This window comes from Syngnathoides biaculeatus, chromosome 18 (genome assembly GCF_019802595.1).
Source record: "Syngnathoides biaculeatus isolate LvHL_M chromosome 18, ASM1980259v1, whole genome shotgun sequence".
NCBI lineage: Eukaryota > Metazoa > Chordata > Actinopteri > Syngnathiformes > Syngnathidae > Syngnathoides > Syngnathoides biaculeatus.
In genome coordinates, this window is record NC_084657.1 from 12,877,982 (window position 1) to 12,905,569 (window position 27,588).

General features: G+C 42.0%; 2 protein-coding genes across 11 annotated transcripts in view; one reads left to right on the forward strand and one right to left on the reverse strand.

The window, feature by feature from the left end:
- Positions 1-6,378: 6,378 nt before the first annotated feature.
- Positions 6,379-18,114, forward strand: LOC133491459 (proline-rich protein 7). Of its 4 annotated transcripts, none has more exons than XM_061802597.1 (3): positions 6,388-9,893; positions 10,779-11,478; positions 13,011-18,114. In XM_061802597.1, the coding sequence occupies exons 2-3, from the start codon at positions 11,124-11,126 to the stop codon at positions 13,478-13,480; spliced, it is 825 nt and encodes a 274-aa protein (XP_061658581.1). In that variant the 5' UTR covers positions 6,388-9,893; positions 10,779-11,123; the 3' UTR covers positions 13,481-18,114. The 4 variants fall into 4 exon arrangements, with proteins under 4 accessions (XP_061658583.1, XP_061658581.1, XP_061658580.1 ...); XM_061802596.1 differs by having other exon boundaries at positions 6,388-7,697; XM_061802599.1 differs by having other exon boundaries at positions 6,379-11,478; positions 13,014-18,114.
- Positions 18,115-18,596: 482 nt separating this feature from the next.
- The window catches only part of dbn1 (drebrin 1), a 55,440-nt gene continuing 46,448 nt past the window's right edge, over positions 18,597-27,588 (reverse strand). For 4 of the 7 annotated variants that reach the window (XM_061802594.1, XM_061802592.1, XM_061802593.1 and 1 more), the window contains exons 6-14: positions 27,035-27,115; positions 26,804-26,955; positions 26,666-26,723; positions 25,197-25,255; positions 24,984-25,102; positions 22,612-22,734; positions 21,284-21,723; positions 20,417-20,516; positions 18,597-19,764 (exon numbers count right to left, since the gene is read on the reverse strand). In XM_061802594.1, the coding sequence (XP_061658578.1) occupies positions 19,706-19,764; positions 20,417-20,516; positions 21,284-21,723; positions 22,612-22,734; positions 24,984-25,102; positions 25,197-25,255; positions 26,666-26,723; positions 26,804-26,955; positions 27,035-27,115 (1,191 nt within the window). In that variant the 3' untranslated portion in view covers positions 18,597-19,705. The remainder of the gene's footprint in view (positions 19,765-20,416; positions 20,517-21,283; positions 21,724-22,611; positions 22,735-24,983; positions 25,103-25,196; positions 25,256-26,665; positions 26,724-26,803; positions 26,956-27,034; positions 27,116-27,588) is intronic. The other 3 variants (XM_061802590.1, XM_061802588.1, XM_061802589.1) reach the window with 3 other exon arrangements.

Here is a 27,588-nt window from a genome sequence, read left to right on the forward strand (position 1 = left end):
GGAATTGGATTACAGAAATGTTGCACTACTTGCGTGTAGTCGTGCACTAGTAGTGAGTAATGAATGCTAGAACCGTATGGAAAATTCAAGTAACTTTGCTGTCAGATGTGTTATGCATACGACGTACCTGAAATAGCATTCGACTCAGACCTGTGGCGCTGGAATAAAAATAACAAGAAATAAACAAAGTGCCCAGTCTAAAAATACCGCTCTGGAGAAAATATGTACATTGCGCATGATACTATAAACATAAACAATGAAAGCTGTTTGAGTGTTTATCCGATATCCATCTTGTGGTCGTACTAGTGGCGCAAATAGTGGATAAAAACATTTTGATTAAGAGAGACATTCTACTAGTGTGCTGAAATGATTTTATAGAGGACAAAGCGTACTAGTAGCTCATCTTAAGACGGGTATCAAGAATATCTAATAAATGCTCAGATGGCGCTGGAAAGCATTTATTAGAGATTTTTATTATCATTGCGTGACATAAAATTCTACTTTCTCGTAGTATTGATGGCTCTTAGATGTCAACTAGTGCACATTTTTTCCCCTCGCTAGTAGCGTAGTTGCCGTATTAGCGTGGCAATATTATCCCACAGAAATGTCACGCAGTCGTGGGTTGAACGACGAGGATTTTTCGTAGTCGGCGGTTACGTGATGAAAGTTTGATCGAGGTGGTTTAATCGATGACGGCATCGATCGTCATTGATGATGTCAGCCAGCGCCGTACGAAAGTCCCGTTGGCTTTTTTGGACCGCAGATCAATTTCATGTAGAGATATTCTGACGGACGGGCATTGAAAGAAAAATGCGGGTTAGTCAAAGTAGTTGAAACTGCTCAACCCCAATCGGACTGTGGTTGACAGCAATAGTACAAAAAGTAATCATAATAATAATCATTTGTGATCATCATGCATCTGAATTGTCTTACTAATGAGGACAAAGAGCAAACTAGTACACAAAGCTGGATATAAAAAATACTGACTAAACACTCAAATAGCTTTCCATACTCGGCCTTTGTTGTTTTTTTTTTTTTTGTTTGTTTTTGTTTTTTAAAGCTGTTTCAATGAAATACCTCGCAACGTGTGGAATGTACGATTCACTGTAATGGCTCCTACTGTACGTTTTACTGGATGTGTTTTGTTGCAAAACGAGTCAACCGATACGCGGAGGAGGACAGAGACCAAAACCTCGTATTTGTTTGCCTTTTATTTCGCCGCACAGGGTCGTCACAAATGAATTTATGAATTAAAAGAAGTTTCCCATGTTGTACTTTTTCCGTGTCGAGTATTCGATCGGAGAAGTCGTCGAAGCGCGAGCCCGGCAATGCACTCAAAATGGCCACTTCAAACTGAAATGTCTTGACTTCCTGTTCAATTTCTTACGTAGGTCCTTGACACTTTTAATTGTGTCCTGTTATGATGAAGATGTCCACCGAGTAACTTGAGGACTGATGAAACCCGTCTTGTGGTCTGATTTTAATCTTCTAACATTCCAGAGGACGCTACTGATGGATTTTGTTGCCATTTTTTCCGGGCACAATGAGTCCCCCAAAAAGCCAATTAATTTACCCCCCCAAAAATATATATAGATTTTTTGTGGAGTACAGCAGGGCTCTTTACCGGGACTTCATTCATTTGCGACGCGCAAGCTTTCCACGAATGCTCCTGTATATTTGTTCCTTCAGAATTCAATTGTCAATATGTTTTTAAAAGATCGGTGGGTCAACTGGAAAGCATTGGCCTCACACTTCTGAGGTCCTGGGTTCGATCCCAGACCCGCCAGTGTGGAGTTTGCATGTTCTCCCTGTGGCTGCGTGGGTTTCCTCTGGGTGGGCACTCTGGTTTCCTCCCACATCCCAAAAAACATGCAACATTAATTGGACATTCTAAATTGCCGCTAGGGGTGATTGTGAGTGTGGCTGTTTGTCTCTTTGTGCCCTGCAATTGGCTGGTGACCAGTTCAAGGTGTACCCCGCCTCCTGCCCGTTGAAAGCTGGGATAGGCTCCAGCACTCCCCGCGACCTTTGTGAGGATAAGTGGCTAAGAAAATGGATGGATGGATGCATGGATGTCAATACCTCACGTTCAAAACTCCATTTGAAAACTGTGCGAGTTAAAGTTTCCTGTCAATTCATCCATTTTCTGACCCACTTATCCAAACTGGGAAAAAAACATGAAACGTAAAAGTTAATACAAGGTTTGTTTATCGGTAGCTTTTAACAAAAAAAATAAAAATGATGCTAAGCTAAGACAACTAACTTAATTGTAATGGAGCGAAACCTGCCTCAGATTTGTCTCCAGAGATCCATTAGCATCATTTTCTCCTCTTCCAGCTCGTCAACCTGCCAGCGAGATGCATGATTCATATCTGTGATTACGGCAACAATAAAGCTAAAAAAAAAAAAAAAAAGGCAAAATATCAGCATCCTGCTGCTCGAAGGGGGGGAAAATAATGACGGCGGCGGATCATTTTCAGTCGGGACGAGTCGTCCTGCTGGGCCTGATCACGGTGGTGCAGATGCAGATGGATGCTGAAATTAACGACAATTACGCCACGGGAGGCCCAAATGTGCAAGTCAAGCAAAAGGCTTTCAATGCCCAGCTACACATCATTTTTTACTTTGGTAGAAAGCAGGACTGACAACAGTTAGAAAACATGATTGTATATTTGGATGCAAGTGATGATTATACTGTATATTGTACAGTATATACAGTACATGCAACAGCTAGAATAATTCAACTGGATATGAAAGTAATTGTTTTTTTTATATTACTACTATAGCTAAAATGCTTTTAAAAATACTTAGTGTATATATTAAGTTGCATCATAATACAATAAAAGGATGCACATATTTTTAATATATACTGTACATAAAAATAAGAACAATGACCATATTGTTAAAATGGTACCGTGGATTTCTCATTTTCATTTTTGGTTGCTCTGACAATTAGTATTCATTTAAAACGTTTTTGAAAAATGTTTATTTTTTTAAATAGGGCTGTAAAACAAAAAATATGAATTGCCTTTTTGTGTATGATATGGTTTTGAGTATACAGCAGTACACCCCCCCGAAATTGCACTTTTGCGGCTGAATTTCCCTTCTACTTATGTATAATAGCCCACAGAACTGCTGGCATCCATTTTTGAGAATTGAAGTATTATTCCGACCGTAACTTGCATTCATTAAGTTTATTTGAATAAATTATGTTTTCTGACGTAACAGGAAATGGTTAACTTTGTACACGTGGCAAACAAAATTAAAAAAAGAGGAAACGCTTACCTTGCTTTGTACGCGTGCACCAGTTGAAGACGCATTTGGGTAATCTTTCTTGCACCTGTGTTTAATGTGCACCTTGAGTTTTAAAGAAATGTTTGCAAAAAAAATTTTTTTTATTGTAATACAAATACAAAAATTAAAGCATTCTAAAAAATACTAATAACCATTAGTCTTCATATAAAATAATTATGACAAAATATTTTGAAACTTAACTTTTGTGCTTGTTTTGCCACATAAAACATATTTTTTTCCTTTTTAATGATAAAAACTAAATTTGCGATTAGAATTTGAAATCATATCTAAAAATATTAAGATTTTAATCATATTAAATAATTTAATCAAATTAAATAACATTACACATTTCATGTTATTATTTTTTTTTAAATTGGAAAAATGTGTTGGTTTTGTGTATTTTTGGGTGGGCAGCTGTAGAGCATTTGTCTCACAGTTCTGAGGACCCGGGTTCGATCCTAGCCCTCCCTGTGTGGACTTTGCATGTTCTCCCTGTGCCTGTGTGGGTTTCCTCCGGGCACTCCGGTTTCCCCCCCACATCCCAAAAAACATGCAACACTAATTGGACACTCTAAATTGCACCTTGGTGTGATTGGGAGTGCAACTGTTGCCTGTCTTCATGTGCCCTGCGATTGGCTGGCAACCAATTTAGGTTCCTGCCCAAAGATCGCTGCGATAGACTCCGGCACTGCTACGACCCTCATGAGGATAAGCGGCTCTGAAAATGGATGGATGGATGAATAATAATTTCTCTCAATCTTTTTTTTTTTTTACGCAAGATCACTTACTGAGATGACAACTTCAAAAATAAAAAAACAATACCCATATTGTAATGGGTCAATGTCACCAAATATGTAAATAATTTGATTTATGACAAGTTGATTACTGTTTAATTTTAAAGATTTTAGTGCGCAGCACCCCCTACCCCAAAATGTGACTATTTTGTTCTTGTGTGTATCTATGCACCAAATCTCCTTGAGCAGAAGTGTTCGGGTCATCATCATCATCCTCATCCTCCTTTTCATCCTCTCCTGTTGTTGCCAAGGCAACTCAAAGTAACGGAGGCACATCGCTGAAAGGAGGACGTGACGAGTAAACGCACGCATACAGTAAAAGGCTCCGGCCTGTGCTTTGATATCGCGCTCCCCCAACGTCCCCCGTCGCGTTCCGACAAGAGTGTAGGAAGGGATTTGGGGGACGAGGAGGCTTTGGTAATTACCGTCAGACGGGGGACCGGCTGCAGTTTAGTCAATGCAGGGATTTAGCTCGGGGGCCGGGAAAATCATCTGTGATACATTATGCCCTGTCACGACATGGAAATTACCATAGACAATCACTGATACGTATACAACACATACTCTTAGCTTTAATTGAACGTTAGCTCGTTTTTTTTTTTGTTTGTTTTTTTGTTTTGTTTTTTTACACATCCTTCATCACCGTTAACTTGCTTCCTCTTTTCTCCCGATCGCTCCCGACCGCGGCACACACCGTTGATGTCGTACATAAACATACTCCGTTCGAGCGTGAGTTGCCTGCGTGAGTTCCGACTGCCAACATGTTGTCATTTCTCCCCTCGATAATCGACACGACAGGCTGAGATTCTCTACCTCATCGTTATCATCGTCTCAAAAGCTGTTCTGATCCAAAGTGATGCAATGCCGCCATCCACTGGCCTTTGTTTGTCATTACAGCGGTTTACAACCTGGAATGTCAGATGATATTTATTTTATATTATATTTGAGACATAAAGACATTAAGAAAACAACAAAAGGTTGGTAGTAAACCGGTAATACTTTTATTATTATCCATCCATTTTCTTTGCCGCTTATCCTCACAAGGGTCGCGGGGAGTGCTGGAGCCTATCCCAGCTGTCAACGGGCAGGAGGTGGGGAACACCCTGAACTGGTCGCACTCGCACTTTGCAGGGGACATAGAGACAAACAGTCGCACTCACAACCACACCTAGGGGCAATTTAAATTGTCCAATTATTGTTGCATGTTTTTGGGACGCGGGAGGAAACCGGAGTGCTCAGAGAAAACCCACACAGGCACGAGGAGAAGATACAAACTCCACACAGGTGGGTCTGGGATCGAACTCGGGACCTCAGAACTGTGAAGCCAGCGCTTTACCAGCTGATCCATTGTGCCGCCCTTTTATTATTATTATTGACAATAATAATAACAATACTCGGTAGAATACAAAATATTTTGCTGATTTTTGAGAGCGCATATATATAATTGAATCCATCATTTATGCACTTATATATATATATATATATATATATATATATATATATATATATACTGATATATTGAACAGTATGATTATGATTTCGATTTTTTTACCAATCATACCACTAAAAACATGATACAATAATATGGATATTTTCTCTAATTTTGCTTAATTATAATAGTAATTATGATTTTGATAATGATGATGATTGTAATTATTACTTATATTTGACCTCGCAAAAAAACATTATTTTTTTATGAATTATGACTATACTTGATGGTGATTTATATGATGTATTATTTTAAAAATGAATTTAAATGAAAACAGTTGACAGATTATGGCTGATTTTGCCAAATGAAAACATGCTTTTATTCATGATTAAATTGGGCATATTTTTAATTATATAAAAAAATTATTATATTTTTCTTTTACATAAAATACATTTTCCTCACTTATACTTTGTTTCATGATGGTGTTTTAAACAGTGTAGTCGTGCAACGACTGGAGTCCAACCGTTGCTTGAAAGTGTCTCAGGATCTTCCCCCATTCCGGTCCCATCGCCACTCATTCAGGCGAGAATGTATTTGACATTTGATTTCAATAACCCACCGGTACCAAACAGTCTGACGTCGGATACACAAAAGGCGACTGCAAGTGAGAGCAGTGACTCAAAACGATGACTAAGCGGCGTACGCGCGGCCAAAATGGTCACAGCGAGCGTGAGCGATACTCACGCATCAGTCACAAGATGGTGTTGGCTGGCGCTAACGCTGCTAGCTACAATGGGAGCGTCACGCCGCTTCACCGGTCGCTCTATTTTTAGTTATGTTACTCTTTTTTTTATGTCTCTTACGTGTACAGTACTTTATTTTTGGTTTTTAATCGCACAATGAGTGGAAGAATTTATTGAACGTTGTAGGGCAGCGTGACCATGAAATACTTTGCTTTACTTTGCATGTTCTCCCCGTGCCTGCGTGGGTTTTCTCCGGGTGGGCACTCCGGTTCCCTCCCACATCCCAAAAACACGGAACCTCTAAATTGCCCATAGGTGTGATTGCGAATGCGGTCGTTTGTCTCGATGTACCCTGCGATTGACTGGCGACCAGTTCAGGGTGTACCCCGCCTCCTGCCCGTTGACAGCTGGGATAGGCTCCAGCGCTCCCCGCGACCCTCGTGAGGATAAGCGGCAAAGAAAATGGATTGCCGGGTACTTGTATGTACTTGTGTGTGCCCATTTTGACTGAAAAATGTAAGGATGAGATCATCACTTTTGTGTGTTTTTCAGATTTCATGCAGACAATTGTGCCGTTATGAAATGATTACGATCATCATTCTCATTAGTATTCTTACTGATATAGAAAAATCTTGACCCAAATCTAATATGACGGGATTTTCACTTTCACGCCCAATGGACTACTCTGCATGTCTGCGCGGACAGATGAACAGACCGATCTTTATGTTGGAAGGACAACGGCGTCAGTGTTCAGCGCGACAATAATGTCGGAAAAGACCAGTCACTGGTGAAGTCACTAACGGTGTAGTGGAACATACGCGAGCACCGCGGGATCGATTCCCGCTCAGCGATGGTGTCGACATCTGCCCTGCGACTGACTGGCGACCAGTTCAGGGTGTGGTCAGCCTTCCGCCTGAAGCCAGCTGGGATCGGCTCCAGCTTTCCCGCAACCCTCGTGAGGATAAGCATGTTGGATAATGACATATACACACATATCTATTGTACTTTCACAATTGTTGGTTTTTCACCCTCAGGCACTGCACCTAAACTCTCTCAATATCAATTTAATCGATCATGATAATAATATTCATCATGATGTAACAAAAACAGAAACCACCAAACATTGTGGGGGGGGGGGGGGTCAAAGGAGCTCATAAAGCACCGAATGTCCCTGGAAAACCCCCCATCACTTCCATTAGTATTCCCGTCGTTTGTACTGAAAGACGTCACGAAGCAGGGAGGGAGGGAGAGAGAGGAAGGAAGGAGGGACTCACCGGAGGAGGAGAAGGAGGAGTGCTGGTTGGGGGGAGGACCGGAGGGAGGTTGCGGGTGAGAAGACGTGAGCCCGACTGCGGCGCCTCATTTTCAGCCGGGACGAGCGCAGCACGACGCGGGATTGGCTTTTCGACAACGGGGGAGAATGCGCCATGAAAAAAGGTCCGTTTACCTGTGAAATCTCAAAATACATCCAATTTTGTTGATTTTCGTCATCGTGTTGTCTCATAATAATCACGCCGATTGAAAAAAACACTAACACACGTGCCATCGGCATATTTTATTTTTGAAGGGTTTTGAGAAACGTGGTGTATTTCTCATGTATATAGTAAAAAAGTGAGTTTATTAAATCGATCTTCAAATACTGCTGTTTCATTTATTCCTTAGGAGTTATTTTCTTATGATCATGCCGATTGAAAACAAACCTGATCTGTGTCTCATCGGCTCATCTGAGTTTTATACCACTTTTGTTTGACGTGATGTTATATTGTTAAAACGTGTTTATCTAATCATAAATGCTACCGCTGTGTTTATTTTTCTTATCTTTTCAGCTCAAAATACTTGTGCCGAATATATTCAAATATATTTTGACTTCCATCGGCATTATTTTATTCTTTTGAGTTTTGATTCATATCGTTTAATTCTAAAGTAACTGAGAAAATGTGAGCACCTTGAGCACACATTTAAAACAGTAGGTTCATTTTTTTTCTTACATGTTGTTTTTTAATAAAAGGGAAGAAAATAAATAGGGATTAAAAACAAAACCTAACCTTCCATCGGCATCTGGAAGTTTGGACTGATGTGGTGTGGGCTGTTTGTAAGTTACCTACGAAACGTCAAGCTCCATAAATTGCACCCATTGAATCATTTTTTTTCTGGAGCTGTGTTTAAAAACAATTACGCGGATTAAAATGGATTTAAATATGGATTAGATCGTCATATTTTAACTGCAGGAAGCTTTTCATAAAAGGGGTGGGATTCTCATGTTAACACAGAATAACCAATTATCAACTGGTGGTTTTGGTTGAGTATTTATTTATTTATTTATTTATTTTGCTTGCTTGTAAAAGGAAACACGGCGGGCATCGCTATCGATATATAGACATTTGCAATTTAATGTACTTGAGCGGATTCATTATTAAAATATGTCTGCTCGGCGGTCACTTCATTAGGTACAGCTGCATCATCATCCACTTCAAATCAACACAGTTGCATAATAACAGCTCCTGTGTTCGCTCACTGGGTTTGTGCTCAATTTCCCCACACGGGATGTCTTTGGGCGATTAACAGCCATTATATACATACATATATATATATATACATATATATAAATAAAAGTCCGAGACTGTGACTTGTACTACCGTGCTCCCATTACAGAGGGCCGGTTTGAGCAAAGCCACAGGCTGGCATTTTAAACCTGCACAGGACTTTGTGTTCCCAACTCCATCATCGTCATCTTTTTTTTTTCCTTTTTTTTCTCGAGGACTTCTGAACAAAGAGAATCCAGACTGCACAAAAAAAGACAAGTGAGGCCCCCCCACCCCCTGCACCTTGTCCGTATAAAACACGGTCGCACAAAATCCTGGAAAGAAATATCACTTTCTTAGAAAGCCATAATAAATAAATAGAGAAAAGTTGCTTCTGTTTTGATATTGTGTCGCCGCGGTAACGAAAGGTCTGTTGTTTATTTGTTACTTCTCGGCTGTTCCACCACTCGCTTTGTTTCTAGTTGTCTGCAAGAGCCGTCTCCGCGCGGAGAAACAAACAACTGTGAAGCTTTAAACTTGAGTTTTGTCCGCACGGACCGCATTCATTCTACCTGGGAATGGAACCGGCATGAAAACCGGAGAGCTGCCTACAGGTGGAAAAACACGTCATTGTGAAATTTCAGTTGGGTATTTGCCAGGGACATGACATTCAATCTGAGTAGGGGTGTAACCAGTGTAAAAAAAAAAAGAAAGCGGACTATGGGTGGAAAAACAAGCAATGGACCTTTCCGACTGGCAATCCTCAGCTCCGCCCCCCTTAGCAACAGTTGCCACGCCCTACATTCTTCCAAAATGGCGACTGATCATAACAGGTTTGAACTGGATTCTCCATCGCGTATTCCAGATAATATCGGGGCATGTTTTTTTGCCAAATGCGTCAGAGTTGTCCAAGAGGGTTCTACAGAGAGGTCACAACTATTTCACCCGAGGATATGTGCACGGAATTAAGATTTTGGACGGAGCAGGACGCAATGTCTGAGTTACGGCGAAACGTTGGCGATCGATGCAACAAAAGTTTGACGCCTCACAAACTTCATATTGAAATCCAACGGGATAAAATGGTGGAATCGTACTGCGGACGTATTGCAAGGTGAGTACTTTTTACGAGGAAAGATCACGAGTAATAAAATTGTAGTCTCTTGCATGACATGGCGCATTTAACCCGACTCTTCGGCATAAAACACGACACACTTCATTCGGCAGGCCAGTGATACGCTAACAAAGTGAAAATTGTTCTCCTGCACTGAACATGATTCAATCAAACTCAGAGAAGATACTTCTCCATCACTTACCTTCAAACGTGCAGCCTTGTGTTTGTTGATATTGTCCACATTTAGTCATTTAGTTGTACGTGTGCTCTGCCGCGAGTCTTAATCCATCGTAGACACTCCGTCAACTGTGTTTGGGCTTTGGAAAATGAATCAAGCGGGCCCCTCGTAACCTAGCAGGATATCTTGCATCAGAATTGCATTTTCTTCGTAACATTAACTTTTCCAAGCGCACACTACTGACAACGACCATTGGTTGTGGGACAAGGAGCGTGTCAAGCCGGGGTTAAGCCAATGCGGCTATCTGATTGGCTATTATTGCACGAGTGATTGACAGCTCGGAAAGGTCCACTTTGAAGCGTCGGCTCCCCGGTTTGGAAGATCTTCACAAATCCCTGTTTTTCCCCCAAAGATGACTCTCAGGGTTTTGTGCTGTTTCCACCTCGAGCTTGTCAAAGTAGTTTTCATATGCACAAAACAACTCAAATCTGAAGCCTCACAATACTCGTTTTTCACCTGGACACAGTGGTCTTGTTTTCACGTTTGGTTACTCTTCTGACTAGCACAAAAGTAGTCTTCACGGGCAAAACACAAATCTGAAGCCTCACATTTGCTTTTTTCCCCACCTCCAGAGATCTCTCTAGAATTCATATCCTACGCCGTGTCGTTTTTTTTCTATTCTGCTAGCATCTTTTGTCTTTTTGTAGCTCACCATGAGCCCGAGCTGTCCCACCGGCATCAGAGACGGAAGAATTTGGCACGTCGCCTGAGTCTGGTCATCCCGCAGTCTTGAAGGCACCGCCGCCGTCAAGCAGATGAATGCCTGAAGAGCGGATTCCTTCACCGCCTTGCATCTCTTGGACCCGAAAGACAAAGAATGGGTGTCAAGCGTGCTATGGAAGACGAGATGTGACCTTCGAGCTTGTGGAGTTTGGCCGCGTTTGAGGAGTAACGAGCTTCGTAGACTTCATCGGCATTCATGGAAGTCATTTAACACCTCCCCGCGTTTGGTCATCGAGGTCCATCTCCCTGCTCCCCGTCCCGTCCCCGCCATGGTGATGTCCCAGGGCACCTCCACCTTCCTGGCCTGTTTCGCCGGCTTCTGGTTGGTGTGGGCCCTGGTGGTCATGCTGTGCTGTTTCTGCAGCGTCCTGCAGCGTCGCTTGAAGCGGCGCGGCGAGGCTCGCCCGAGAGAGCCCTGTATCAGGACGCAAGAGACGGAGACGCCGGAACGTCCCGCCGTCCCGGCTTTGCCGCCAGTTCCGCAGGCGTCCCCGGCTTCGATGACAATCGCGGTACCGCAGGCCCAGCAGCAGATACCGCGGGATCCGCCGCCCTTCTCGCCGCCGCCTGTTCCGCTTCAAGTTTGTCATCCGTTACCGGAGGCCAACTGGGTCAGCATGCCGGGTGAGTGTTTGGAATTCGGTCACGTCGAGCTAATGCGGGCTAAATGCTAACATGGCATACGCCCAGAGCTGTCTGCAGGTGGAAAAACAACCGATCTCGAAGCTTGAGATTTCAGTTTGGCCCGGTGAAGACTACATTTACACCACTGACGGAACAGATACAAAAATCAGGCTACGGTTTACGAGTGATAAACATAAAATTGTGATGGTTCACATTTGGGTTATTCCGATGAAGACCAAGTTTCCAGTCAGTCGCGAATTACTATTCTTTTCTTTGGAACACGTAGACAGCTCTCTATTTTTAGTGTGAGTCGCAAGTCCAGCTAATATGAACAAAAGGCAAAAGTCAAATCTCAACCTTCACAATTGTTTGGTTGGTTTTTTTTTTGTTTTTTTTTACCCGTAGACAGCGCCGTAGTTTTAGTGCTAGTTAGACCTCTTGCCAGAATAAATAAATTCCGAACAACCAAAACACAAATCAGAAGATTCATCGCTTCCGTCGCCGTTCGTGCTAATAAGAGATGCGGGAGCCTTAAAAATTTCGACTGAAAACATGGAAATGAGGAGGAGGAGGAGGTGAAAAAAAAAGAGCATCAGCTGCAGCCGGCGATGGCCGCAAATGAGAAACGCAACGATGAAGGCGAGATGCCTGCGATGGCGTCGGAGCGAGACTGATGAAGAGGCTTCAGTATCCAGGCAGCGGGAGGACTGAAAGGGAAGAAGCAGCTGAACCCGAGCCAAGAGGACTTCTTAACAGTGCCAACCACACTTCATTTTCAACGCATTGTCTCTTTTCTTGGCTGACCTTTTGGCTTTTTCATTTTACAACTGTGCTACTGTAAATGCGGTCTTGAGCGCAAAACCCCAATGTGAAGATTGCCACAATTGCTTGTTTTCCCCCACCCATCGGCAGCTCTTTGCTTGTGTCGGTTGCGCGTTACTATAGACCCAGTCCGTGCAGGCAAAACCAAATTCCGAGGCTTTAAAACGACTGATAGGCAGTTTCAAAGTTACCTCCTAACCGCTTCGACGCAAGCTAGCGAACGACGAGCTCCCGCACGTTGCCTCGCCAGAGCGCGAAGGAGCAGCGGAGGCGCACTCGCGTCCATAAATATGTACGACATCCCGCGCATCCATGGCAACGGTTTAAGAAAAAGGATGCTTGCCAGTCTCTCAAACGCGAAAGGCCGGATATAAATACGGCAGCGGAACGTTAAGAACAAACGACACGTGAAGACTGGGAGGTGTGGGCGCGGAGCGGTGATTTGAACGCGCTGTGCTGTTCGTCTCTTCTGCTGAGCGCGAAAAAAAAAACATTTGCAGGAGTTTTTTGAGGTAAATGAGAACAAGGGGGAAATGCAGCTAATGGGAAATCACGACTCGGCTAATGGACTCGTGAATCGACAGGATTTAGAATGCCCAAAAGTGCCTTGTCAGCAATTGAATTTGACACAATTTAAGGGTGCAAACACTTTCTGTCAGAAAAAAGTCAGTGTATGTAAGGTGTAAAGTCTTTGATTACCTGTGTTCCAGAAGCAGATCTAGTCGAGAACCCGCCTTGTTACGAAGAGGCGGTGCTGATGGAGGACCCTCCCCCGTCATATGCCGAAGTCCTGGTGGAACCGCGAGGGGGTTTGAAGCCCACCCCCTCCCAGGACTGCCAAGACCCGAGCCCGGAGACCCGCAAGCCTCCGCCACCGTCGTCGACGTTCCCCGAACGGGGTTACTCGTCCCTCATCCGTCTGCCATCGTCGCAACGCTGGGACTCGCTGGGTCACCTCCTCTCCAACATTGACCTGAAACCGTACAACCCGTACGAGCCGGTGCCGTCGGGCGTCGCCACAGCAACCATGCCCCGTCGGGACACCAGGACTCATCGCGACGGACGGCGGAACCGGAGCCTCGGGGTCGGATTCTCTGGCGGGATGCGGGGACACGCGGTGCGAGGACTCGAGCGCGGTTGCACCGCTTTCCCCTTGTTGGGGCGGAGCACCGCCGTCTAGGATCGGGGTTCGTAAACATTTTGAGTCCAGGGGCCTCTTACGCTGAAAATTTTGAGTTGGAGTGAAATCGCAGAGATCCGTAATTGACGTCTACCCCTAAAAAAGGTTTGTAATTTCCTATGAGTGCCACCAGATGGAGGCAAAGCACTTTAAGGGTAATGAAGCTCCTCCCATCAGTGTAACATGTCAACATTGGCACCAAAATTTTGGCGCCTAAACATCCGTCCATCAATCCATTTGCCAAGGCGCTTATCCTCACCAGGATCGCAGTAGCGCTGGAACCCAAACATCTTTTTGGTATGAGACAGAAATGCCAAAACGCAATTATATATCCCTAAAAGTTACAGGAATTAAAAAGTCACCTATATTCGAGAAAATAAGCCCTGATATCATAAATTGCAATGTTATGAGATTGAAGTTGTACATTTTCAAGAAAAAAAAGATGCAGCACAGTTGAAGTCAAAGGTTTACATGCGATGTGCAAAAAAAAAACAACATTTTGTCTTTCTGTCTAAACCGCTCAGTATGTCAAGATCGCCAAAATTATTGAATGTTGTTAAATGCCACAGTAATGAGAGAATGTCAGAGAATTTTACCTTATTTATGGTTACTTTCAAAAGTTTGCATACATTTCCTTAGCATGGCGTAGCATTTCCTTTGAACTGCACGACTCGGCTCAAACGTTTAGCGTAACCTTCCACGAGCTTCTGACAGTTCTCTGCTGGATTCTCGGCCCGTTCCTCCCGAAAGAACTGCTGGAACTGCCTTGCTCGGACGTGCCTTTTCAGATCTGCCCACAAATTTTTGATGGGATTCGGATCAGGACTTTGTGATGGCCACTCCAAGATGCTGAACATTTTTTCTCCAAGCCATTTTTGAACCATTTTGACAGTATGCTTAGGGAACATATTCCATTTTTTTTAAAACACGTGCACCCAAGTTTTTGCATCCTGGCTGATGTCTCGAGATGTCGTCTGTGATGTTCTTTCTTCACGATGCCATCTATTTTACACACCCATGATGATTATACTTGTGTATAATGGTTTGAACAGATCAGCGTGGCACCTTCAAACATCTGGAAATTGCACCCAAGGATGAGCTCGACTCTGATTTCTTGCCCAATTTTTTTATTTTCCCATGATTTCAAAAGAGGAATGGCAATGCTTGAGGTGTGGCCTTAAAAATGATCCCTTGTTGTCAAAATAACCTATCAGGAGCTTCCAAAGCCATGACCTCATCATCTGGGCTTCGCCATGTACTGTACATGTACAGTACTTTTTGTGTATGCATACTTTTGACCTCAAGAAAAAAATTCATAAAATTCTCTAAGAAATCTTCCCTCTCATTATTGTGGCATTTGACAAAATTAAATACTGACTGACCTCAAGCAGAAAAAAAATGAAACGTTTTTTCACCATGTATGTAAACTTCTGTCTTAAACTGTTTTGTTGGGAAGAAAAGATGAATATTGGAATTTTGCTTTTAAGGTTGATTTTTTTTTTAAGATAGTTCATATTGAAATTATACTTTCATGACGGAAGAGGTTAGGGTTAGGGTTAGGCAAGGCAAGTCTAACAAGCAAATTTCCAAAGCACAACTATATTTTTGAAATATTATTGTAGCAGCAGTGTTGATTTGATGAACTTTCAGTCATTTCAATCACATCAGGATTAACCCTGAAAACCATCCATTTAAAAAATATTTTGAAATCAAAATTTCAGGTAAAAAAGGGGAAAAATTAAGTATCATGTAAAGCTTCATCTTATTACGCATGCAAAAATTTGTTGATAATTTCTTGGGGAAAAGTTTTTTTTAAAGTCGGACCCCCAAGCCATGGCTCCCTGGACCCGAATTAGAGAACCCCGAGCGTAGGAAGTACACTCTCTTGAGTTACGGAAGACGCTAATTGACTCAAAAGGAGGAGTCCGCTTCATCCATAACGTCTCTATTGTATCAGACTGCCGTTGCCATGGCACCCGGGAACTCCACGTTTTCCACTGGCCGACAACTCTGTCCCCGCGTCGGAAGACTCGGACCGGTCGAACGCACCGCTTAGATGTTCTGCAAGTCTTTGTATCATCCACTTTATAATACTTATGGGAAGAAAAGGGGGAATAAAAGTAATTTCTACGTGAAGAGGGCGATTGTGAGACTGATATTTCTCAAGAAAGAACGGATCGAGAACGGCAAAATTATTATTGTTTTTTTAAACTGAAGAATTGCACTCAATATATTTGTGTTGCATAATTACACAGTAATTACGCAGTAGTAATCTTAGAACTACTCACAACATGAGAAATGCCAGAACAAAACACAATGTACTGTATGGCACGATTCCAGCCTTATTTCAAGGTATGGGGTACTCGTGCAGGGTGCCGATACCAGCATCCGATGCGTAAGTATCGTAACAGTAATAAATAAATGATGAAAATCATCCTTGCTCCGTGAATCATGTGCGTCAGAAAAAAAAAGGTCTGCTCACAATCCCCAGATGACATTGCAGCTGTAAATAACGTAAACGGCCCGGTTGCTCAAATCACCCTGGAGCCACATGCTGCTTCACCACGGCAATATGTGTTCAAATACATCGTCAAAGATAGTACAGTTGTATTACACGTTAATCCCATTTTTCAATAAGAGGTCGTGTTGCCTGGCAACCTGCTCGCTGGCCTTATTTTAATAAGAGCACGGCACGCATATATAAATGTTGCCAAGGCAACGGCCATCACAATATAAAAGCATACACGAGCTCCTAAATTAGGACCAAAAAAAAAAAAAAACATTTGGAAACAAGATGCGCTGCAACTTTAGAAAACAATTTTAATTTGAATGCATCAGTGAACATATTAGAAGAGATATTGAAATGGAAAACAAAATGTCTACTGCACGGGTCGTAGATGGCGTCGAATCGATTATATTTAAGACCAGAGTGAAAACGGCCGTGGACGATCAAATGAAAACTACAAGCAGCTTCAACCAATCGAAATGGAGGAAGAAAAAAAAAAGGGCGACAAGTGTGTGTGCGTGTGTGTCTGTGTGTGTGTGTGTGTGTGTGAGAGAGAGAGAGAGAGAGAGAGAGAGAGAGAGAGAGAGAGAGAGAGAGAGAAAGAGAGAGAAATACAAGGCATCTTCTGAGGAAAATAGGAGCAGTTTCATTCCAAATTCTGAAATCATGAAAATATCATCTCACTGTCCCCCCAAAAAAACACAATTAAGGATAAAATATTTCTTTAAAATTCCAGATTTATGGTTTCATTTTTCAAAGATTATTTTTTAAAAGATTGTGATTGAAAATTTTCAAATGTGATTTTTTTGGGGGGGAGGAAAAAAAAGTCCTAAAATTAAGGGGGGGGGGGTGGTAATATTTGAGGAAAAAAATAGTAATATCACAAGAAAATTATATTATATTACTTTAACTTTGCAATTCCCACACGTGCAAATATAAAATGCAAACGTCTTTTTTTCAGTAATAATGCGACTTTTTTGTTATAATATTCTGCCATGTTTTGTAGTAATAATAAAATCTTACAATGTAAGATTTTAAATCCCACTTTGATGTCACAGATAGTATAATTTTTTTCAAATATTACAAAATCTGTTTGTAATCTCACACATTTTTTTGCCTCATATTACGTCTTTTCGTGGAATATGGAAATACACTACACAATGTTGTCATATTACACTTTTTTTCCCATAATATTAGACTGCATGTTTACCAATTTTTCAATGCAATTGTGAAAAAAATAATTATATCAAACATCCAACATTTTGACTATTTTTCAAAAAGTTCTCATTTTGCTTTTTTATGACTTTTTTCATCACAACATTACCCAAAATGTTCTCATAATATTGTGATGTTTCACATAGTAAGTTTCTTTCAGCTTGTCCCCTTCGGGGTCGCCACAGCGTGTCATCTCTAATGTTTTCCCCACATAAATTTTCTTGTAATATTTCAAATTTTTTCTTTGTAATATTACAGTGTTTTTCTTCTTTTTTGGGGGGATTCAACATTGGGTACTTTTTTTTTCCCCTCATAATTTTACACACCTTTTCCCTTTATTCCCCCCTCATTATTATTAGGACTTTTCTTCTTGTAATATCATAAACATTAAAAACATTTTTTGGGTGTAATCATTTCTGTAATCAGTTTACAAAACATAAACCAAAAGAGCACAGCAAAAGTTGCATATTTATGAAGTGATGGCGTCTAAATGAGTGAAATTACCGTATTTATGGTCTTCAGGTGGAGCACATACACACATGTATTATTAATATTATTAATAATATTATTGCCTAAGAGTTTTAAATTTTCTACAAGGAATATACAGAAGAAGAAAAAAAAAACTACAACAATGTTGTTGCTAATATTGAAAAAAAGTCCTGAATGTCAATTTCGTAGCACACTTCGGTTTTGATGGACCTCCAATGGAAAATTCCAAAATGCAAAATAATAATCCAGGTACATTTATTCAATTACTTTTTTTGTGTTGCCAGAATACAAGCAGTTGATCGGAAAAAAAAAAAAAAAAGCCAGAATTCATTCGACAAAAGCGTATTGATGCCACACGGAAAAGAATATTACCAGGGGAAAAAAAGAAGTCCCAAACTGACTGAGATAAAAGTAAAAAGAAAATTATAGAAAAGACCTCCTGCAATAAAGAGAATTCTTTTGAGTATATTGTTTTAATTTTTTATAGGAAAAAAGTCAAGTGTACTATTAGGACAGTTTACTTTTAACAAATGAGTGCCAACTTGCACATTTGTAAGTAGAATTTTACGGCTTTGTTCTTGCAATGTTTTAATTTTTTAATAACTTTTTTCCTCAACAACTTACCATTTTAACTTATCATTTTAGGATGAATTATTTTACCACTTTATGTTCTCAGTATTACAATTTAAATCATGCAAATGATTTTCCGATTTATTCAGGTAATGCTTTGACTTCAGCCCCACATTAAAATAATAAAAAATAAAATAAAATAAAAATCTTTTCAGTGTGGCCAATACCGCTTTGTAGGAATCTTCTCGTGAGGACGAGCTGTTCCGAAACCTCAAAAATTAAAATATTTCCTTTTTTCCCCTTCCTCGGCTATTTGGTTTCAAAATGTTTGTCCAGTAAACGTACGCAAAACCGTCTATTTTATTTTTATTTTTTTTTCAAGCAGTCAAACGTGTGAAAATCCAAATCAAAATGTCCAAACCAATTTTTTTTCCCCCCTTTTGCTTGTTGGACGAAAGCTTCTAAAAACCTGGAATTTTTGAATCATCTGGATGTTTGTGTTGTTTTTCTGCGTCTGTACCGTACATACATCATTTTTTTAAAAAAATGCACAATTGAGTCAGACGCAGCTCAATCAAACAAACGAAAAATGTAACTTTCAATGAGATGAATAAATGGAATATTTCACCTTTGGGCTGACTAAATACAAGATGAAGGGAATGCAACACAAAAAGGGAAGAAAGGCAATTTATTCCGTGTCGAATAAATGCTCCAACGGTTTTATAGTGAAGCGCTAGTACAAGTTTAAAATGTCATTAGTCGTACTAATAGCACGCACTTGTCAACTAGTGCACAGTTGTGCTCCGCAGTCGCTTGCTTGTCCTACTACTAGTATGGCAAAGGTGATCAACTAGAGAGGACAAAAAGCGGATCCTTGACATCCATGTGTAAGGTCCATGTACTAGTATCCTCTTTCTCCTCGCTAGTAGGACAATTTAGCGCAATAGTAGAAGAAAGGTCATACAAAAAAAAGTTAAGGTAGTTCATGTAAAATAACTCCTTAACAGTAAGACGGCTATTCTACTAGTGTGCTGATTTGTCGTACTAGTGATGACTAGTACGTGTACTAGTGCACGGATCTTACGCTGGAGATGAAGGACATTGAATAAATGCTCAAACGGGTTTTCCGTAGCGCTCAGCTATCTTAATAACATCCCGGTTATTACATCGGCATAGCCCGAAAAAAAAAAAGGAAAAAACAAATAAATAAAGTAACAAATACACACAAAACCTTGTCGCGCAACGCCCCCTTGTTCAGCTACCGTTATTAATTTTTCCTCAAAAAAGATAAGTCGTTTTCAATTCAGACTTTTTTTGTTTGTTTCTTTGTATTTTTATATTTTTTTTTTCTCGTATTTTTTTTTTTCGTAGAAAAAAAAAAACAGGTTTCTTTACGAATCGCACTTCCTCGTTTTCGGCCTCCCGCCGTCCGCCGGGCCCGCTGGCTAGTCGTCGTCGTCGTCGTCCACCACGGGGTCCGCGTCCCAGCACGTGATGTCGATCTCTAAAAACCACACACACACACAAAAAAAAAATGAAATAAATACGCAAACCGTCATCATTTGCTAGGATACGTTAGTAACTTTTCGCCTGTTTGAGCCAATCAGAAGCCTGAAGAAAAAGGCATATAATGCCAAAAACTCTGGATATTCCATACAATTTTTTTCCCCGACCGATACCAGTCGAAACTGAATACTGATTCTGCGAATGTTCTTGAACACGATTTGCCCAGGTGTCAACAACAGTAACGTAGCGCCAACGACTGGCGAGGAGGACTTCTGGCCCGCATGAGTCCCCGACGCCTTAAAATAAGGCTGCTATTGGATGTTGGAAGCTTATGTGAACCAATTAGAAGCCCCGAAGAAAGTACTTCCTGGAAAAGGACCCAATAATTGCAAAAATCAACAAAAATGGGATTTTAACATGCAATCTCTCCTGAAAAATACACTTCAATATTTTACGTCACAATCATTATCCCAAATTAATGTTCACACTATTTTAGTATCTGGGAAAGACAAAAACAACGGGCAAAAAATGAAGATGTTGAAGAGGAATTAATATTGCTAAAAATGGGAACTGTGAGGCTGTTCTAGTCCATCAGTAGCCTGAAAAAAAGTCACGTTGCGTACATTTTTAAGGTTAAAGTGACGACTCACCTGGTGGCTTGTTATAAAGGACGGGCGTGGGTTTTGCCGAGCCCTCCTCCGATTGGCCGAAATCCTCCTCCTGTGATTGGCTGAAGTATCCCTCACTTGCCTACGAAGACACACGCCAGGATATTAACGACAATGGCGACCTCCGCCAAGGTCACACAGTCATGACGCGCTAAATGCTGTTCCACTCCAGGCCAGTAGATGGCGGCAATAAGATCTGGACATTTATTGTTGCAACTTGAGATTTTTTTTTTGGTCATACTCGTATAAAGTAAATATTGTTACTTTTCCACAAAAGAATATTTTAACATTTATTTTCTTTTAACAGTACAACTACGATTATTTTCCTCTGTAAACTACAACTTATCAAACAAATTTGTTCTACAAAAATACATTTTTCTCCAAACGCTCCATCCTATTTGTTGTAAAATTGAAACTATATCCTTTTTTTCTATATTAGCATTTTTTTAAAAAAAATTTCCCCTCACCACATTAGCGCATTTTTCCCCGGAAAAAGAAAACTTTATCATGGTAATAGATGCAGTATTACTTATTTTTCCCCCCATAAACCTTTGCATTAATTTTTTCTAATATTGCAAGAATTTTTTTCACCAAATCAGTTACTCATAATACGACATCATTTTTTCTCAGCACATTAGAAATTTTTTTCCCATCTAATTACAACTTTATGTTTGTAATACTGCAATTGGCTGGCAACCGGTTCAGTGGGTACCCCGCCTTCTACCTGATGGGATTGGCCCGAACACTCCAGTGGCCCTCATGAGGATAAGCAGCTCAAAATATCTTTGTCTTTTTTGCAGGCAAAATTGCAAAGTGTTTGAGGTCCTCAATTTTTTTCTTCGTCCATACCTGAGTCGCTTCCTTGATCAGCATCTCCCCGTTGGTCATGAGCATCTGTCCGTCCCCGGCGGCGTGCTGCAATGCATGCTGGTAGCTGAGCGTCATCTGCTCCGAGTCGTCAACTGCCACCAAGCTGGCGGGGTCGTCCTCGGCCGCCGACCGCAAATCCGTCGCGTCGTCGAAGCTGAGGAGCGGCTGGGAGCGAACGCCGCCGTCGGCGAGGTCGGCGGGAGGCGAGTCTCCCATCAGGTCCAACAGATCGGAGGAGGCGCGGGGGGGCTCGGCGGCGGTGGCCGGGGGGGCCGCGTCCCACATGTCCACCAGGTCGTCGGTGGCGGGATCCCATGTGGCGAAGGCGGAGGGCTCGCGGGCCTGGGGGGCCACGCTCTGCACGGGCTTGGATGTGGCAGAGGTCTCCTGGACTGGCGCTTTCTGCTCCTGCTTCGGCTCTTGAGGCACAAACACACGCAGCGACGTCGTCATTTGTTGACGAATTGAGCCGACGGTTTCCGCAGCAACTAGAAAGTTCACTATATTCTCACCTTTTTCCATAACATTCACAACCAGAAACCATTATGGGGTAAAAATTTTGTTTTGAGTATCACGCTTTATAAAAGTCACTTATATTTCATTCAAATGGTTTAGGTATGAATGGTGTGTTTTTTTTAATCAATGTGTATTACATATCATCCATCCATTTTCTTTCCCGCTTATCCTCACGAGGGTCACGGGGAGTGCTGGAGCCTATCCCAGCAGTCAACGGGCAGGAGGCGGGGTACACCCTGAACTGGTCGCCAGCCAATCGCAGGGCATATGGAGACAAACTACCGCACTCACAATCACACCTAGGGGCAATTTAGAGCTTCCCATCAATGTTGCATGTTTTGGGGATGTGGGAGGAAACCCACGCAGGCACGGGGAGAACATGCAAACTCCACACAGGCGGGTCCGGGATTGAACCCGGGACCTCAGAACTGTGAGCCCAGCGCTTTCCAGCTGAGTCACCTACCTTTTATGCAAATGTTTAAAAACATATTGACGAGTGAATTCCGAAGGAACAAATACAGTATATAGCAGCCTTCGTAGAAAGCTCGTGTGTGGCAAATGAATTAAGTTCTAATACAGAGCCCTGTTGTACTCCACATAAAGAAATTGTATTTTTTGGGGGGTAAATTAATTGGGTTTTTGGGGAACTCAATGTGCCCGGAAGAAATGGAGTATGCAGGAATATCCAAAAAAAAAAAAATTATCTTCAATAAATTCCTCAATATCCAGTTATATTGATTTCAAAACCTTATTCTTATTACCAATCATCATCATCATCATCATCATCATACCCCAGTCAAACGCGCAATCCTGCTCCAGGTTGGCGTCCTCCTTGATGGGCGTGGTGACGATTTTGGGAATGGGCGACACCGTGGCCACGTTGCGCTCCATGTTCGCTTGCTCCTCGTTTTCCCCTGGGGGGCATAACAGCACAAAACGCTACATCAAAATATTCAGCTAAAAAAAAAATAAAAAGGTTTTTAAAAAAAGTTTTGCGTGAAAGGACCTGACTTGAACCCCATCAAACACCAAGAAAAGCTTTTTTAGACTACTAACTGATACTGGGTCGACCATACACGTGAGCTCTGGTTTTCTGTGAAGTACACTAACCTGTTAAACACAATCATTACATCAAATACAAGCCAAAGCCACGCACATACACGCAATCATTTGGAAACACACACAGGTAAGCAAAGCTGCAAAGCTTGAACATAAAGAGAGAGAGAGAGAGAGAGAGAGAGAGAAAGAGAGAAATTCAAGGCATCTTCTGGGGAAAATGTTTTCAATCCATATTCTAAATTTATGACATTAAAATCATCTCACTGTCCCCCCCTAGAAAAAAAAAAATAAGAATAAAATATTGCTTTAAAATTCCAGATTTGTTTTCATTCCTCAAAAATATTTTTTAAAAGATTGTGATTTGAAAAAATTTCAAATGTGAGTTTTTTGGGGGGGAGAAAAAGAGTCCTAAAATAAAGAGGGGGGAAAAAAACGGTCATATTTGAGGAAAAAAATATTAATATCACAAGAAAATAGTATTATATTATGTTGAAGTTGCAATTCCCACACATGCATATATAAAATTAAAATTAAGAGGGGGGTGGGGGGGTCATATTTGAGAGAGAGCAGAGTTTGGGGAGGGCAGACAGCAAAAATGAGATCCTGGCATCTGCAAATAAACCAAAAAACTTCTTATTTCAGTATATAATAGTTATTCATCCATCCATTTTCTTTTGTTGCTTATCCTCACAAGAGACGCGGGGAGCACTGGAGCCAATCCCAGCTGTCAACAGGCAGGAGGCGGGGTACGCCCTGAACTGGTTGCCAGCCTACGCAGGGCACATACAGGCAAAACAGTCACACTCATAATCACACCTAGGGGCAATTTAGAGTGTCCAATTAATGTTGAATGTTTTTGGAATGTGGGAGGAAACCGGAGTGTCTGGACAAAAACCCACGCAGGCACGGGGAGAACATGCAAACTCCACACAGGCGGGTCCGGGATTGAACCCGGGACCTCAGAAATGTGAGGCCAAAGCTTTACAAGCCGATCCACTGTGCCGGCTATATAATAGTTATGTGTTAAAATATTTAAAGTTAGTGAAATGCATGTTCTATAGACTTTGAATCTGGAGATTGACTTGGCCAGTCTAAAATTCGTGTCTTAAGGGTTATAATCTCCTTTGCGCATCACTATTGCTTGCGTTGCACACCTGTAATCAGCGTAAATGTCGCCAGACGGCAAGACCCAATAGTCAGACGCTTCAAAATTGTTTGACGGCGCCACGACTTTCTGAGTCGGTTCCACCTCTCCGTCGCTCCATCTTGAGACACGGGTGTACCTACCGGCGGCGCGGTGCGTCCGTGCGTGTGGCGCGCTGGCACGCAGGGGCGACACGACCCTGGGCTGGGGGATCGAAGTGGGGCTGCTGGGACTGTGCTGCTGCCTCAAGAAGGGGCTGTCCAAGCGGCCTGGGGGTGGGGGGGTGGGGGGTTCCGGTTGGGATGGGGGGGCGCAACACGCAGCCACACACACAGCCCAACATAAAATTACACACACACATAAACGCACGGGTGACGAAGACAAAAAGCAACGCAAACGAGGAGGAAAGACGACAGGATGAGAAGAACGGAAAAAAAACAGAACGTCAATGTGAAGGAAGTAAAGAACAAAAAGGGTTGGGGTTAAATCGAGAGAAAGGAAAGCAAACGGGGGGAAAAGAAAGAAAAGAAGGCGAGGTTAGTGTGCTCGCACACGCCGACAAGTGCAGACAGCATGCAAGAAATTCAACGGCGCTCCTTCGTCCTTCGCTTGAGGTCAGAAATAGCAAAACCAAAACAAAAAAAAGGGGGGGGGGGCAAAACATATTCGGGCAAGCGCAGTGCGCGAAAAAAGGAAATATGGCCACATGACAACCTGATGTTGGGTTGTCATAGAGACATTTTTTTTTTTTTTTCGGACTCTGGGCTCAACTACCAACTCCTCTCAATCGTCATGGTAACTCAACTTGCACGTGACAGGACCGCCCCCTCAAAACAGGCTGATTTCAACAAGGCTGATGAAGTGCTCTGTAATTTTTCATTCTTGGGGTATTTGAGAAATATAGTTAAGAGACCTGTGAAATGTTTCCGAAGGTGGACCAACGTAATACTCGGGACTTACCGGCCCGATGGACGGTGACGGGTGAGGTGTCGACGCTGATGGTCATGGCGCGCTCCTTCTGCTTGAAGAACTCTCGGGGGTTTCCGGGCCGCTGAGCGATGATGGCCTTCGCCTCCTGAACATGTAAGGGTGATGGACAGGTTGTTTTTAATTGCATGTTCGAAAAATAAAAAGATCAATGAATCCTGGCAAATGGACAGATTGTTTCAGCATACCTCCACTTCAGACTCCTTCTTGTCCAGGCTGAGGTCATCGATGCTCAGCTCTGCGGGCTGCAAAATGGGCAAAATGAGACGCATGCATGCAAAAGAGGTGAGCGCACTGATCTAAAAAAAAAAAAAAAAGACTGGATGGCTCATTGGCCACCAAAACTGAAGTCGCCACCCGCCCATCTTGGTACTCCCAAAACGAACATGCCGACCTGTGCGTTAATGGCCAGTTTTGTGGCTGTGAGAAAACATTCCACAATAAGTTAGAAAGATTTACTTCGACACTGTTAAAGTTTGCTTGTAAAGGTTTTTTTTATTTCCTGATGACCTTAATTCACTTGAACAAAGTTTTGTTTTCGGTTGTTGTTGTTCACTCTTTGCTTCACCTTTATAGGCCTGCGTTTTCTTCGCAAAAAAGCGATGTCAATATTTTCCCAAACTTCATCAGTGGTTAAGCAAGAAAACATATTTTCTGTGTAATTTTATGATGAATTTCATAATACAGAACTGCAAATTTCATTGGATTTTCAAATGCTAGGAAACAAGTTTAAATATTCTGTCAGAAATAGGACGTCGCAGAGACAACAAATGAACTTTTAGCGTTGAGCATGTATTTTCCCATTGCGAGTCCATATTTCCAACTGATGGACTTCAAATTGTATGTTTTTATGACAAAAAATGCTAAATTTTTTGCCATGTTATGATGATAGTGTATTTTGGGAAAAGTTAACATGTCACAGAAATCGGGCCCTAGGTAATATGCAAGGTTTTTTGGTCGTCACGGTGTTGTATGTCATTCCTTTGCACTTTGCCTTTTTTGGCTTACCAAGTCGAATTAAAAATCATTCATATTACCAGAACTGAGAACATGTCAAGCTCACGCGACCAGTTTTAATCCTACACGGCAAACTTTGAGCAAAACCCCGGCATCATCCAACCCGTAAACCATGTCCTCCACACGTTTTGGGAGTACCAAGATGGCAGCCAACTGGCTTCTACCAATCGACACACCGCTAAATACATATGTGTTATCCAGTCTTTTTTTTTTTTTTTTCAGTGGGTGAGTGTGTAAAAAAAAAAAAAAAAAAAAAAAAAAGCTATACAGGGAGTTGTATCGACAATTCTGTTGATTTATTTTCACTCGATGTTTTAACTCGTTCAAGTCTCGAAACAATCCTGGCATCCGATTGTCACGGGTCTTGGGTAAAGTCAACCTAGCCTAGCTGAGTTTTGATGACAGAACCCATGCTTCATCTTGGACTAGTTGCCAGTTTGCAGGGCACAAATATAAAAAGAACCAATGATGCCAATCGCCAATCCAGATTCATCAATCAACCCACCATACAGTGCATATTTTTGAAATGTGGGATTACCAACTCCACGCAAGAGTTCAATATTAGCGTTCCAGCCTCAAAAACCCCACAAGGTTGGTCTGGTTGTTAGTCCAATGGCCACTGAATCCGATCTACTTACTAAAGTTGTTTGACCCTGCAACCTGTCTTTGGCCTCTTCTTCCTCCTGTATCTTCTTCCTGTACACGTAAAACACAAAAATGTACATATTTGTATACAAAGCTGTTGTTTTGACGTAACTTCACGTCTAAGCGGTCACCTGTGTTCTTCGATCTGCCTCTCTCGCTCGCGGTACCTCCTCTCTCGGTTCTCCTGCTCCGTCCTCTCCAGCGCCATTCGTTCCTCCTCGAAGCGTTGACGTTCCTCGGCCAGTTTCTTCCTCTCCTCCTCCTTCCTCAGCTCCTCTTCGCGCTGGACACGAAACACACGTTTACATCTCAGCGACGGCATTATCGTTGGCTGGTTTTTATTTCGGTTTGCTCAAATAGACCTTGGCCTGCTCCCAGAACTCTTCTCGATTGATTTTCTTCATCTCCACCTCTGCGTTGGTCTTTTGGTACACCGTACCCTTCTCCCAAGGAGAGTAAAAAAACAGAAACAAAAGGAGAGGGTGCGTTAACTTTGCCAGGGGTATTAGGAATGAAATAAAACATACATCAGTCAATCGTATTGTGTATTGTAAGTGAACCTTGTTGTACAGTACAGTACCGTAATTCCCGGCCTACAGAGCGCACCTGGTTATAAGCCTCACCCAGTACATTTGTAAAAAAAAAAATACAATTTGTATCTCGAAAGTAAACATAAGCAGCGTGTCTAGCTCGTCTTTGCTCTACGTTGCCCAGACTGCGTCACTAACTAAAGCAGCTGTGGTGGACGCTGTCATTATAAAACACATTGATGGGCTGTATAAGTACTGTGACATTTGTAATTATGAGTGTACGTCTGTAAAGGAAACTAGGAAAAAGAGTGTGGCGGAGCAGCGGTCATTGTTAGAGAAAGTTCCGTGTGCTGCCTAAAAGAAACCAGTGGCTTCTTTTCATTTTT

Coding starts and splice junctions, on each gene's coding strand:
- LOC133491459 (XM_061802595.1), top strand. CDS start 11,124: ATGGTGATGTCCCAGGGCACCTCCACCTTCCTGGCCTGTTTCGCCGGC. Junction 11,479..13,010: donor CAACTGGGTCAGCATGCCGG/GTGAGTGTTTGG, acceptor CCTGTGTTCCAG/AAGCAGATCTAGTCGAGAAC.